This window comes from Physcomitrium patens, chromosome 11 (assembly GCF_059467195.1).
Source record: "Physcomitrium patens ecotype Gransden chromosome 11, ASM5946719v1, whole genome shotgun sequence".
NCBI classification, from domain to species: Eukaryota; Viridiplantae; Streptophyta; class Bryopsida; order Funariales; family Funariaceae; genus Physcomitrium; species Physcomitrium patens.
Window position 1 is genome coordinate 17242234 of NC_143420.1, and position 14399 is coordinate 17256632.

The following is a 14399-nucleotide window of genomic DNA, read 5'->3' on the forward strand; positions in this document are numbered from 1 at the left end:
CAATAAATTAATTAATTAAAATAAAAAATAAAAAAATAAATTATTAGTATTTATTTAATTAAAACTTTTAGAAAAATAATATTCAGCATGGAATTTAAATTGCTATTTGTAAGAAGAAGAATCTTGATAGAATGGGAAGAAGTGAATTAAGAGAATCCTACATAAAGTTGACTATGAAAAAAAACAAGTTGTCATAGATTCAAACCAATATAATTCATCAATTATCTTTGGGATTTGTTTATTGTTATTATAAGTGCAAGACAAATTGGAAATTTCTTCCTCTTTAAAATAGATGGAAGTTCTTTTATTGTAGAAGTTAATATAATTTGGAGAAAAACACCAAGTTTTGAGCAAATTTTCCTCCAAGAGTTCTTGCTTGAAGGACTCGATCTATTAGTCATATAATTACCAACTGGTTTCCATTACAAAGTCCTTGGCGATGAACAAGTTTCTTAATAGCATCACTAGAATCTCACTCTTAAGTCAAAGCCTTGATTAGGACATTCTAGATGGATTAAGCAACTTGATGAATTCAATTAGATAAATATTATTGTTGTTAATACTATCTTCAACAACAACTTCATCAGTGCTTAGATATTCTTGTTCTTCTCTAGGAAATATGGCCATAATCTTCTCATTAATATCCTCTACATCATCATTCTATGCAGATAAAATGATTCTATCTCTAAAAAAGTCATCATTTGATACACCGTTTTCTGATAGCCTTAAATAAACAACATCTACTAAAGATATTAATTTTTTATTAACAATCATATAATCAAGAAGTGTAACTACATTCTTAGGTAATAAATTTGTATTATTTTGAATCTAGTAAGAAATAAATAGAAATATTAATTAATGATAATACAACCATAATATCATAGACATATATATTTGTTTCAATAATTACTTATATGATTAGGTAGAAGTAAGTAAATATAGAATAATTTCATAAAGTCTTTTAGTAAAGCTTTCTAAAAGCTTCATAGATGTGATTTTGAATTTAGATGTATTTGTAGGTCAAAAACTTAGCCAACAAGTTAACCACATGTTGGTAGCTTGTAAAACAAGTTAATTTCGCATAATAGCTTGTGGAACAAGCTAACCATGTGGCACATATATAGATAACTTGCCTTACAAGTTAAGACATATGGCTAGCAAAGTCAACATGTTTTGGAGGTCCTATAGGACATTGCCACATAGCTCCTAGTTAAGAGTATATATGGAGGCAAGAGTGAAGTCTTCTTCACTCTTTTCAATGCCGTTTTATTCCTTAGTCTTATTTCAAGACTTTTTAGTCTTCTTATTTTTGGCAATAGCCATTCTAGTTAATATTACATTACCTTTTGAGTGACTTTTCAGTTCTCTTCAATGACAAAAGAGGGTATCAAGGATTCTTTTTCTTTTATATTCATGTCCTTAACAGTTTGATAAGAGTACTAATATACTATTTTTATCTTATTTTAAAAGTGAGTGAATTATTCTATTTCTATTGTTGTATTTTAAAGGTTGCGGACTACACACCTTTTAAACAAAAAAATCCCATTTTCTAATATTGATCTTTCCTTAAAGAGAGTAAATCATCTTTCTTTGTAGAAATTTTTATTAGAGGTTGCGGATTATCCTCCTCTAATTTAATTTTTTGAATTTGTTTCAGTTGCTTATGGAAGGAAAGATTATGGACGCTATACCTAGGTGAAGTGAGAATAGATTTGTAACTATTGCAGATCTTCATGAGCTTGTCAATACTCTTAGAGTGGAAATCTCACATATTTCTAATGTGAATCATGGAAGTACTATGCCTATACTTATCGAAGAAGTTTAGAGTCTGTGGCAAGAAATTGTGCAATTGAAGAAAGCAAGTAGATCGACCTCACAACCAAATCTAGAGAGTTTTGTTTCTACAACTATGATGAGGATAAGAATTAGTATGCCAGAGAATTTTGATGGAATAAGATTAAAATTTTGAGGATTTTTGTAATAAATCAAGATCTATCTAAGGTTGCATCTTTTTCAATATTTTGATGGATTTACTCAAGTTGGATTCAAATGCATACTTCTATCAAGAAGTGCTCTCTCTTGATTTGCATCTTTAATTGAAAAAGATTTGTGATTCGTTTATGATTTGAATTCATTCCTAGAAGTGTTTACAGTGACATTCGAAGATAGTGATCGAGAATAAGTAGCAAAGACCAAATTCTTATCTTTACAATAAGGATCACAATTAGCCACTACATATGCTACTAAACTCTAAAATCTTGCTTGCGATGTGGATTGGAATATCAAAGCACTCATCAATCAATTTTGATATAGATTAAAAGATAGTGTCAAAGATTTGTTAATAAAAATATCAAAAATAGAATCTTTGTAATAATTTATTGCTCAAGCCATTGCATGTGATAATTGATTATTTAAAAGGCATCAAGAACAAAGACTTGGCTAGAGAGGAACAAGTCAAATAATGGGGGTAGCTTCCAAGTTTTTTGAAATATATTCATCAAGGCGGAAATCAATGCAAATTAATATAATATGTTTTAAAACTCTCATAGAGCAAGAAAAGACTCGACATTATTGAGAGGATTTGTGTTTATACTATGAAGAAGCTAAGCACACTGCTCAACATTATCCAAAAAAACAACACAATTACAAAATGAAGAATACAATTACCAAAGAAGATGATGTGTCAAAAAATGAGTTTCTCTAGCTATAATAGGTATTGTGCAGCTGGAATCATGTGCAATACCTAGTAAAGGTCTTATTCTCTCCTCAGAGCAGTCACCTTGTTTTACAATAGATGTGCATTTAGGACCTAAAAATCACAAAGTCTTTGCTTTATTAGATTTAGAAGCCTCTAATTATTTTATAAACAAAGATTTTGTCAAAAATCAAAAAATATCTTTAAACAAAAAAACTAAATCCGTACATGTAGAAGTCATAGGTAGTCATTTATTGTCTTCTGGAAATATTATCCATGAGATTATTCTTTTAGATATAACAATTAAAGATCATAAAAGCATAGTAGTATTTAATGTAATAAGATCTCCTTTCAATTCGGTTATTTTAGGATCATTGTAGCTAGAAAAATATAACCCTCAAATAGACTAGATTTCTCATAATCTTAACTTTTCTCATAGTATAATCTAAGATCAAATTAGCAAAGTAGAAGTATAAAAGGCTAATACTTCTAAACCTTTACAAGTAGGTGCGAGAGCTTTCATGCATGTCGCAAAAGAAGGATCATCTTTTGCTATATATGTTATATCCATTTCTAATGGTGAAAAAATGTCAGGTGATATTCTTAGCCAATATGAAGAATTTCAAGATGTTTTTGAAAAGAAGAATGTAGGTATTCTTCCACAGTATCGACCTTATGATTGTTCAATTGATTTGCAAGAAAGAGCTCAATCACTATTCAGACCAATCTATAGCTTATTGTAAAATGAGTTGGCTGCATTAAAGGAGTACATTAACATGAACTTGGCAAAGAACTTCATATGTCATTCTAAATCCCCAGCCGGAGCTCCTATCTTATTTGTAAAGAAGAAAGACGGATCTTTGCAGATGTATATGGATTATCGAGGACTTAATAAGTTCACCATCAAAAATAGGTATCCTTTGCCTTTGATTTTAGGACTTCTTGACCAACTCAATCAAGCAAAGATCTATACCAAAATAGATCTATGAGGAGCATACAACTTAATTCGTATCAAAAAAAGAGATGAATGGAAGACTACTTTTTGAACTATGCATGGACATTTTGAATATAATGTCATGCCTTTTGGACTCACCAATGTACCGACCACTTTTTAATATCTTATGAATGATATTTTTTGTGAGTTTTTAGATGATTTTGTCATTTTCTATTTAGACAACATTCTAATCTATTCTAAGAACATAAAAGAATATGAACTTCATGTTCATCATGCATTATAGAAACTTAGAGATGTAGGATTATATGCCAAGTTAAAAAAGTGTTTATTCCACACTAGTCAAGTTGACTTTTTATGATACATCATTTCCAAGAAAGGCCTTATAATGGATCCCAAGAAGGTCCCAACTATCATAGATTGAAAGATTCTAAGAATAGTAGTACATGTGCAATATTTTTTAGGCTTTGCTAATTACTATTGAATCTTCATCAAGAACTCTTTTCAAATTACAACTCTACTTACTCATTTAACTTGTAAAGACAAACTTGAGTGGAATAAAGAAATAGAAGCATCATTTGATGATTTAAAGAAGGAATTTACTCTTATACTAATCTTATCTAACATCAACTTTTCTAAGGTATTTTTTATGAAAATACATGCATCAGACTTTGAAATGGATGTCCTGTTGTCACAATTGCGAACATATGATAAACTCCACCCAATAGCTTTTCATTCTAGGAAATTTTCAGCAACCAAAATTAATTATGAGATCCATGATAAAGAGCTCCTTGTAATTGTGGATTTATTTCAAGAATGGTGTCATTATGTAGAAGGCGCTTCAAGTCCAATTACGATGTATACAGATCATAAGAACCTCAAGTACTTCATATTAACACGTATTTTAAATAATTGTCAAGCCCGTTGGAGCATGTCTTTATCCAGATTCAATTTCAAGATTACTTATTGATACAAAAAACAACAAGGTCTATCATACGCCCTTTTTAGATATTCTTAAGTTGTACCAAAAGAAAGAGATGCATCTTTTGATCAACAAAGAATAATTTTCTTGAAGCCTGAGCATTTTCATCTTTGAATAATAAAATTAACATTGACTGTTGATTCAACTTTTATCAAGAAAATTCAATTAAGTATGTCCTCTAATCTTCTTGTTCATGATATCAAGAATCTTTCTTCTAAGTCTCATGATATTTCAAAGTTTGAGTTTAAGAACAGCCTTCTGTATTTTGAAGGACGCCTATATGTTCTACAAGCAGAAGCACGTTTATGTGTTCTTTAAGCACTTCATAACTTTTCAGCAGTAGGACATTTTTGATACAAGAAGACTTTAGAGCTTATATCTAGAGATTTTTAGTGGACGCAAATGTAGAAGGCAATAAAAGACTTTGTACTATCATGTGATATTTGTACAAGATCCAAAACTCTTCACCAACAACTTTATGGATTGCTTCAACTATTACCTATTCTAGAACAATTATGCTCTTTTGTTTCTGTGGATTTTATCACGAATCTTTCATTCTCACATTTGCATGATTTCATATTTGTAATTGTAGATTGCTTCACCAAAATGGCATATTTTGTGCCATATACAAAATCTATTTCAAGTGAAGAAACAGCTAAGTTTTTTATTGACAATATCTATCACTATCATGGATTGCCAAAGGATATTATATTGGATAGGGGGACTCAATTTGTATCAAGATTCTAAAGGTGGATATAAAACTTTCTTCAACTTTTCATCTTCAAATTGATGAGCAAACAAAAGAGATGAATCAAATTTTGGAATAGTATTTGAGGTGTACTATCAACTATCATCAAGATGATTAAACAACTCTTTTACCATTGACAGAGTTTGCATATAAAAATTTAGTATATTCTTCTATTCAATAAATATCTTTCTTTTCTAATTATAGTTATCATCCACGACTTAATACTTTTGACTTTTCAAAAGTTGATAATCATATGGCAAAAAATTTAGCAAATCATTTGTCAAAGCTACATGCAACAATGAAGATACAATTAAAAGAAGCTTAAGGACAGTAAAAGACTAACATGGATGCCTATCGCAAAGAGCAACCACAATTTAACATAGGTGATAAGATATAGTTACTTTGTCGCAATATCAAGACTACTCGTTTTTGTAATAAGTTGGACTACTGTAGATTCGGAATTTTTTCTATTTATGAACAAATCAATCATATTGCTTATCAATTATATCTATCAGAGTCTATAAAGATCCACCTTGTATTTCACATGTCTCTTCTTAAGCCGTATAAGACAATGAATATTTTAGGACGAAGACAAATGCCACCTCCTCTTATAGAAGTAAATAATAATCAAAAGTTTGAGATGGAAGAAGTCTTAGACTCAATGCGATGCTGAAATAGGTTGAAATATCTTGTTCATTGGCGTAGATATGATATTAGTAAATGCACATGAGAGCCATCAAAGAATCTTGCAAATGCAACAAAGAAAGTTGAAGCATTTCATCAACAAAATCCATCAAAACCAAGATGAAGAATAGCAAATCTTTGCTATAAAAGATTCTTTTATTTATGATTCTTTTATAGAATGCTTAAAAAAAATTGTGATTTCCTCTTTTAGTTTTCATGCCTACACTCCAAAGTATTAAAAAATAATAGTTGCTCAAATTCTCTTGCCAATTGGCTTTGTAATTTAATTAACCTATCTATTACTAATAGCTTGTCATTTATAAAGTATAATTTTGACATGAATAAAAGTAAATTTGATGTGGCTGAAATAAGTTATATTACTAATAGCTTATCATTTATAAAGTATAATTTTGACATGAATAAAAGTAAATTTGATTTGGCTGGAATAAGTAAACTTTGATTGTCATAAAAATATTGCAAATGGATTTACATGCTTGCTTTAGAGTAAGACGGCTCAAAATATATAATCCACAATGAAATTCAATGTCAATCATAATAAAGTCAGAGAAATTTTTTCATAATAAAATAAATTCAAGTAATAAAATGAATATCAATGTTGATTGATTGTAATAAATGAGTATTATTGCTTATTCTTATCCAATAAATTTTGTGTAATTTTTGTGTAATACAATGTAAAGTATAACAAAAATTCAATTAACTCTGCACTTTCAATATAACTCTGTACTTCTACTATAACTTTGCAATATATAACTTTACTCAAAAGAAGCTTACAAAATCATATTCTTATATAACAGACTAATATAATAGATGATGCCTTCACCATGAAATGGCGTGATCCCAAAAACAACGTATCAGCACCTGCCTTCTCTTACAAATCTAGCAAAGCTTTTGTGCTCAAAAACAAATCTTCAAAAATAGCATCCATCACCAAATGCTCCATCTTTCATCTCTCTGCCAAATCAAAGATTTATTTATTCACACTCTAGATTTCTTGCATCACCAATTCAAATTGGTACTCAAGAACATCGTGAATTCCACACAAGAGGTGGATTGAGGAAAAATTCTCAGCAAATATCACAACGTCAAATCCACGCTCATCAAATATTAACTCTTCGAGTCCAACCGCAACCATTTTTCATTCTCAACAATACTAGCTTCAAAATCATCAAGCATTCATGGTAAGGAATTATGATGGATCTTTCTTCAGTTTAGTTCTGAACCATCCAGCAACACATTGTGATCATTCCTCTCAATGCTTTGCAACATGACCACACACAATGATGTCTAACCAACCAGCCAACTAAATACAATAGTTCAATATTATTGTATAGAGCTCTCTATCTACCTACAATACATAGCGACTACCACTTGCTCTCCCAATCAGTCATTACTTAAGAAGAAGAATATAAAAGAATAGAGAAGAATGCTCTAAGTCTGGAAGGTGGAACACAAAACATATCAACACAATATGTTAACATCCAAAAACAGCAAGTTAACATTTCAAAATGTAAAAGTCATCAATATCTTAGTTTTGTCAAGGACCTATGAACTCCAGATAATGTGAAGTCTTTTGTTGAAAACAAAGAGGGAGCATGCAGTGAAGGAGAGCCAACTTATCAATAGGTCCACTCAATAGTTAAATTCATGAAACTGAAATCAAACTCATCCAAATGTCTCTTATCTTGCATATCTTTTAGTGATTTAATGGTATAAATTCATTATATTTCTATACAAAATTCCTTGCAATCATTAATTTCTTTATTATACTCTGATTGAGTTACATAAGAAAATGTTCTTTCAAAATACAAATTGAATTACTATTTTTGTGCAAAATGATAATTGAACGATAAAATTAAAAATTCAATATATAAATTCAGAATATTTAGTCAAACAAATCAAGACTTATGCCATTATTATAGAATTCAAAATTTACTTTTATCTTGTGAATTCTTTGTTTGAATTCCACAATTTTTTTGGAACATGCATTTAACATAGATTTATAGTAAACTTGTAGATTTTCACAAATTTCACTATTCTTAAGCTACCACATGTGCAAGGTAGAAAAGACGAATGCTAAAGGTCTTTATAAATTTTCAACTTACTTAATCCATAAAGATATCTATCTTCAATAAATAAATATAAAAATATAAAAAATATAAAAAAATAGATATTCAATAACGGATTTCAAAAATAAATATCTTATATCAAAAAATAGATTCTATGATAATAAAATAAAAATTCTTAATTTTGTAAAAGTAAATATTATAAATTTTGTGGCTGCCCATTAGGTGCCTCTTAATGCAACCCTTCTCTGAGGTTGTCTATATCCTTATGACCATCACTTGGTTTGCTGTTGAACCACTCACTAGCAATAGCCTCAATCTCACCTTCTACTATTTGCCTATTATTCAAATCACCTAAAAAAAATCAAATGGCATCTTAAAATACCAAAAAAAATAAATGTTAATTCTCAAAGTCATGTGTTCTATTCATGGAGATTTTTTGAACAAAAAAAATCTGTGGTTGAAGAGACTTTTAACATTAGTAAATTTATTGAAGGTGGTCTTTTCTTGACTAAAATAAAATATTGTCCTTTATCGCTTTTTTTTCTATTGCAAGCTCAAGTAGGGTCTTTCTAATATTGACTAGATACATACCTTTGAATGTTTGTCATTGTTAAGCCACTATGACTAAGTACATGAATGGAACCTAAACCAGATCATATAATTCAGCTCTTATCATTTCACGACGTTGTGGACAAAGTATTTAGTGCCACTTTGAACTCCACCTCTAGCGCTTCTGCACTATCTATAACTCAGAGATATGAAGGCAATTGTTACATATTCATGAGTTAGGGCAATTTCTCAATAGTTATTGCAACAACATGGATTAGAAGAAAACACTTATTGGGCAAAGACCATGACAACGTCTTCCTTATTGAGACCAAAAGAGAATCCACCCATGTAAATATACACAAAATCCCTCAATGCATATCTTTTATGTTGCTCCAATGCCTTGAAAATTTTGCATGCCTTCAAAATTATACAGTTGTGTGGTATCTTTGTGACATTTGCATTAGGTTTGTGCTTACTGAAATGATTAGTTCCTGATCAATTGTAAAACATTGTGTGGAACACCCTGTGGAATGACCTGATGAACTATAAAATGGACTATAAACTCCACAAAATGTGAACTTTTTTGATGAAAACAAAGACCAATCCATGCAGTGAATGAGAGCCACGACTTGTTTCTTTGAGCATTCTTAATATATCCTTGAATATTCTTAATATATAGATGGAATTTATCTTGCAATATTAAAGATGAAGACTAACATCAATAAATTTTGTGATATTTTAAAATTTTTTGATGTATTTTATTCAAATAAAAATACAACTTTTGAAAAAAAAATTATACTTCTTTACAAAAATATTATATTTAAAATTTTAATTTATTTTTTATATAATAAAAGTAACACTTGATTACAAAAATGCCAAAATTATAAATTTTACTTTTATATGCACACACACACATACACACACACACACATATATATATATATATATATATATATATTTAAAATAAAATTCTGACCACAAAAAATCACTAATTGGTTGAGGTTGTTAGCACAGTTAAAAATCAGTTATATCACACCTCCAAAAATATGAACCACATGATGGATAGAGTTCTCTACGAGGGGCTCCGTTGATGTCATTGAGCCCCATTCACACCACAACCTCTAGATGGACAGAGTTCTCTGAAGGGCTCTGTTGGTATTATCCAGCCCCCTTCATGACGAGAGATATTTTGTCAACATTTTCATACTTGAGGAGTACTAAAATGTAACCTCATGAATTATGTTACAAATTTTTTTAAATTAATATTTTAAAGTTTTTTAAATATTTGTGTGTGTATATAAACATATATTATTAACTAAATAAAAATAAAAATTGTAGAACTCAAAAACAATGGAATACATAATTGTTTCATTTAGCTTGCTAAATGGGCTTCTTCTATGATGTATGTATGCATGTATGTATGCATGCAGACACTACAATTTTAAAAAGAAAAAAGAAAAACTTTAGTAGCTAATTTTTTTTTTCTTAATAAACATCTTTTAATGTAAAGACATGTCTAGCAATTTTATATTTTATATATTTTTTTTTCAAAGAAGTTTGATATGAACACACCTTAAGCCAATAAAAATACATGTTCAAGTGCTTTGTGGAGCTCTTTCAAAGATATGATATCTTTTACTCTTGGTAAACACCTTATCTGTGTATCAAATAATATATATATATATATATATATATATATTTTTTTTTCTTTCCTTTTTTCTTTTTTGTGAAGATTTATGGATATAAATATACTTATTATTACTATAATGAGTTCAAAATGTTTAGTGGTAGATACGTCTTTTTTTGTAATTTCGTATAATACAGTCATTAAGGATATTGAATTTCCAAAAGTTATGTGTGCGTATCTATATATTCACACAATAGTTTGTGAGTTTTTTTTTTTTTGCTTAGTTGTATTTAACTCTAATTTAGATTTATGTAATTAAATTTTTTATTTTAATGATGTTGTTGAACCAAATATAATTTACGTTTATATTTTTGCTATTACACATAACAGTAAGCATACACGTAAACTGGGTATTAGTTTGAGTTGTACACGAAACAAAATTAGTTGGAATATCTTATTCATTCAGTTATATACACTAAATTTGTTTTGCACAATTGGGGTGTGATAAGTTCAAACTTTATATATATATATATATATATATATACATATGTGTGAAAATATATGACCCAAAAAATATCACAATCATTTACTGATCATCAAATTTTAATCATTTCTGGTTGGAACTTGTTTTGCTTTGGTTTAGTTATTTTTCATTTTTTTCTTTTCAAGAGATATATATACATACATATCAGTAGATAAGTAAATGCTTCATGAAATCCAGGTATGCTTTGTAGCTACAACATGTATTCAAAATTAAATAGCTGTTCTATAGAAGAATGGGTGTCTAAGTGTGGTTCTATTGTGAATAATTATTCAAGTTACCCATTGCCGAGTATTTTTAAGCAAGATTTTATTTCATTTTTGCTCTGGAACACTGCTGGCATACACGGTCTCTACCTCCTTATTTGATTGTGTTTCATATTCATTACTCTCTTATTAGCAAATTTTAGGAGAAAGTATCAATGACTTGGACATGGCTTTACATTTATGAGATGAATACATAGATGATATGGCTAAGCTTGCTCTCCACAAGTATTAATTCAATGTTAATCCAAATTCCTATGTCTTGCAGTGTACAGAGCGATTGAATCGTCGTCCACAACATTCATCATCCTACCATTTGGCAAGGAAATTCTTTATCTATTCCTGTACAATGCGTTCAGAAAGTTCATACAACCAGAGAAGTTACAAGATTTTTTTGAAACACAGCAGGACAGGCATTTTCGAAGGCTCACAATGTGAAAATCCTTCTTGTTATCAATGCAATCGAGTTATATTACAGCATTACAGTGCCATCAAGTGAAATGCGTATACCTGCGTCTAGGAAGTGATGATAACGATCAATGCCACATGAAAACACTCCTCGAAGTGTCTCAAAAAGAAATAAAATGCTGCTTTATACTTTTATCCAGGCCGAGCATAGAATCGCAAAACGAACAGGAACGCATTCATTGCTCAGAAGTTGGTTTCACTCAGTCCATACGGCCCTTCAAGGTCTTGGTGATAACTTGGTTTGGTGTGCTGCAAGAGTATCATCACCAATTTCATACTGTTACCTTGAAGCACAAAGATGGTGGACTAAATTGCAGTAATTATGAGCAAGCATACGCGAAGAGAGGGTTACGTAAGGATCGTGTGCTTACACAACATGGACAATCCCTCCCCATCCACTGATGCAGTCTCGGTCTACTGACGCCAGTAGAGCTTGTGATATTACCTCGAACAGCTCATCCGGGCCCTGAAAAAAGAAAGGGAGCATACAACTTGTAAGCACCAGTTCAGCACAGAAACGTGCTCACCAAGATACTAAGAACTCCAAAGGTAATGCAAAATAAATAATCAGCGCGATTCAGTATGAATTGGATTAGCATACCAAATCAGGTTTGTACATAGATTCGCAGGCACCATATAAAGACTCTGAAGCAGTTCCAGAGACCACAAAATCCTTTGCCAATTGCCTTCAGAACAATTACATAATAATTCAGTAAACACCACTGAAGACACAGAACGACCATACAATAGCGTCCGCGATAAAGAGGCCATCTCACTGTCTCAACTTAATTATGACCCACTCCCCTCAAGTTTCAATCATTGAATAGCTTCAAATGTTGCCATCGCAATATATACTTGTTCGATGTTTCCAACAACTGCACCTTCATGTCGGCCCTACTCTTTCACAACAAATCGGTACATGTACGATATGAAGCATACCCAAATAGACAAATTAACAGGTGTTAAAGGAAAAAAAGAGTTGAGTGCGTTACTTGGCACCGATTAAATCAGTGGTGCAGATAAAAGGAGTTCCGTCATCGTTAAGACCGGCTATGATGGGCTCACAAAAATAAGGTCCAAACCTGCATGGATTATACCGGTAGCCCGTAATTAAGATGAAAATAAATTAGAAGCTACCCAATGCAAGTGACAACTAACAGCAGTTCCTTCTCGTTTATTTTAACCAGGGTTCGTCTTCGTTACCTTTTCTCATAAAGCATAGCTGAAACGAGGCTAGCAAAAGTTTCGGGGCGCATGTTCCGCTCTTCCCGCAACTGGTACAGTTTATGACGAAAATTCAAGCGTTGATGCCTGTGTACACCCAAGAGCCGAACGTCGGATGAAATGGACATCATTGTCTTTACACTCCATACAGACATCTTATTCAACAAATAAATAAATAATCTCAAAAAGAAATAACTGGGTGAATTCTTACATTGTCTGCACATCCGTTGCAAGACCTGAGAGGCCAATGTAGAGATGGTCATGAATCTTGAAGATGCGCTGAAAATCACACGCAATCGTCTGGAAATTTACACCCAGACGACGATCACTGGCGATGGCGAAGCAATCCTTGCCCACCATGGCAATCAGTGCACTTCCATTGTAGCTGGTGATCTGCAATACCCCCAATTAACAAAACCCAAAACTTCAAATCCTAAACAAAACCTTTCATAATGAAAACAACAAGAATACAAAGCAGCATAAGTCATAATTGACGGCGAAAAGCACGATCGAAGCTTAGAAGACTGCAGGGCACTACATACCGACATGCGGGCAGTAGACTTGGTCCGCCACCGACTTCAACAAGGAACAAGCTCCTTCAACTCCAAAATCTAAAGCCTACTCAAAACCCTAATCTGAAAATTTCAACAAGACCCACCATAACAACGAGGTTAGCGCTTGACCAGAGCAGTTCCAGAGTCTACAACAGCAGAGTCCGAAAACCTCAATGAAATCGGCATAGAAATGAAGACAATCAACGTAAACTTCCAGAGATGGTAGAATCCTGCACGCGAAACGCGAACCCTAGCTGATGCATCGACACATAATCTGCGAGAACTCATTGCGAAAATACGATCCAAATCCTGGTTACGAAATGAGCCTGATCCAGCTGCTGGAGCCGATCCGCTTACCCCAATTTCCGCGACTCGCAGACGAGCTCTGATGGGGCATTTCCATGCAGAGTTTTGTCTTCGGAAGAAGCGGAGCCTCCAAGGTACCAGACACCCGACGTCGAAGGCCCGAATGCCTGGTCTCATTCATCCATTTTGGACGAAGTAGGTCCGTATGACGAATGATTGGATGGATGTCGTTATCTGTGCGCGGTCCTAAGGTTTTCTTATTTGGTTTTGGGTCCCTGGGAGAAAAAAATAAAAATAAAAATAAAACACTCCTAACTATGTGTCTATTTCACCCATGAAATAATACCATCATTTTAATTTTGGATTATTGCAGCATTGTAGGAAAATAACAAGACAAAACAAATAACATGCGGAGGCAGGACAGGTGCAACAACCTCAATAAACAATGAAGGTCCCAAACAAAAATTGAAATTCAGGCAAATATACCCCGAAAATTTTCTTATATGTGTAAATTTCATTGAAATCAAATTTTCTAATTATAAAAATAAATATCCAAAATATCTGAATGCTGTAAAAATTCAAAAGCAGATATTTAGTGACGGAAAATTAACATACAAATTTGACTTGAAAAGCATAAAGGTTGTATTACTTATTTGTTAATTTATGAGTAAACAAGGGAATATTAAAATTAATTTACATACAATACATGTGTTAAAAAT

The 14399-nt window shown here is 31.6% G+C and overlaps 1 protein-coding gene across 1 annotated transcript; it reads right to left on the reverse strand.

Moving 5' to 3' along the window:
* Positions 1 to 11693: 11693 nt before the first annotated feature.
* LOC112288283 (proteasome subunit beta type-3) lies at positions 11694 to 13775 on the reverse strand. The gene is made up of 8 exons (XM_024532315.3): positions 13732 to 13775; positions 13363 to 13455; positions 13032 to 13213; positions 12800 to 12907; positions 12589 to 12678; positions 12198 to 12282; positions 11968 to 12062; positions 11694 to 11845 (listed from the first exon to the last, which is right to left on the reverse strand). The coding sequence occupies exons 2-8, from the start codon at positions 13366 to 13368 to the stop codon at positions 11797 to 11799; spliced, it is 615 nt and encodes a 204-aa protein (XP_024388083.1). The 5' UTR covers positions 13369 to 13455; positions 13732 to 13775; the 3' UTR covers positions 11694 to 11796.
* Positions 13776 to 14399: the final 624 nt, after the last annotated feature.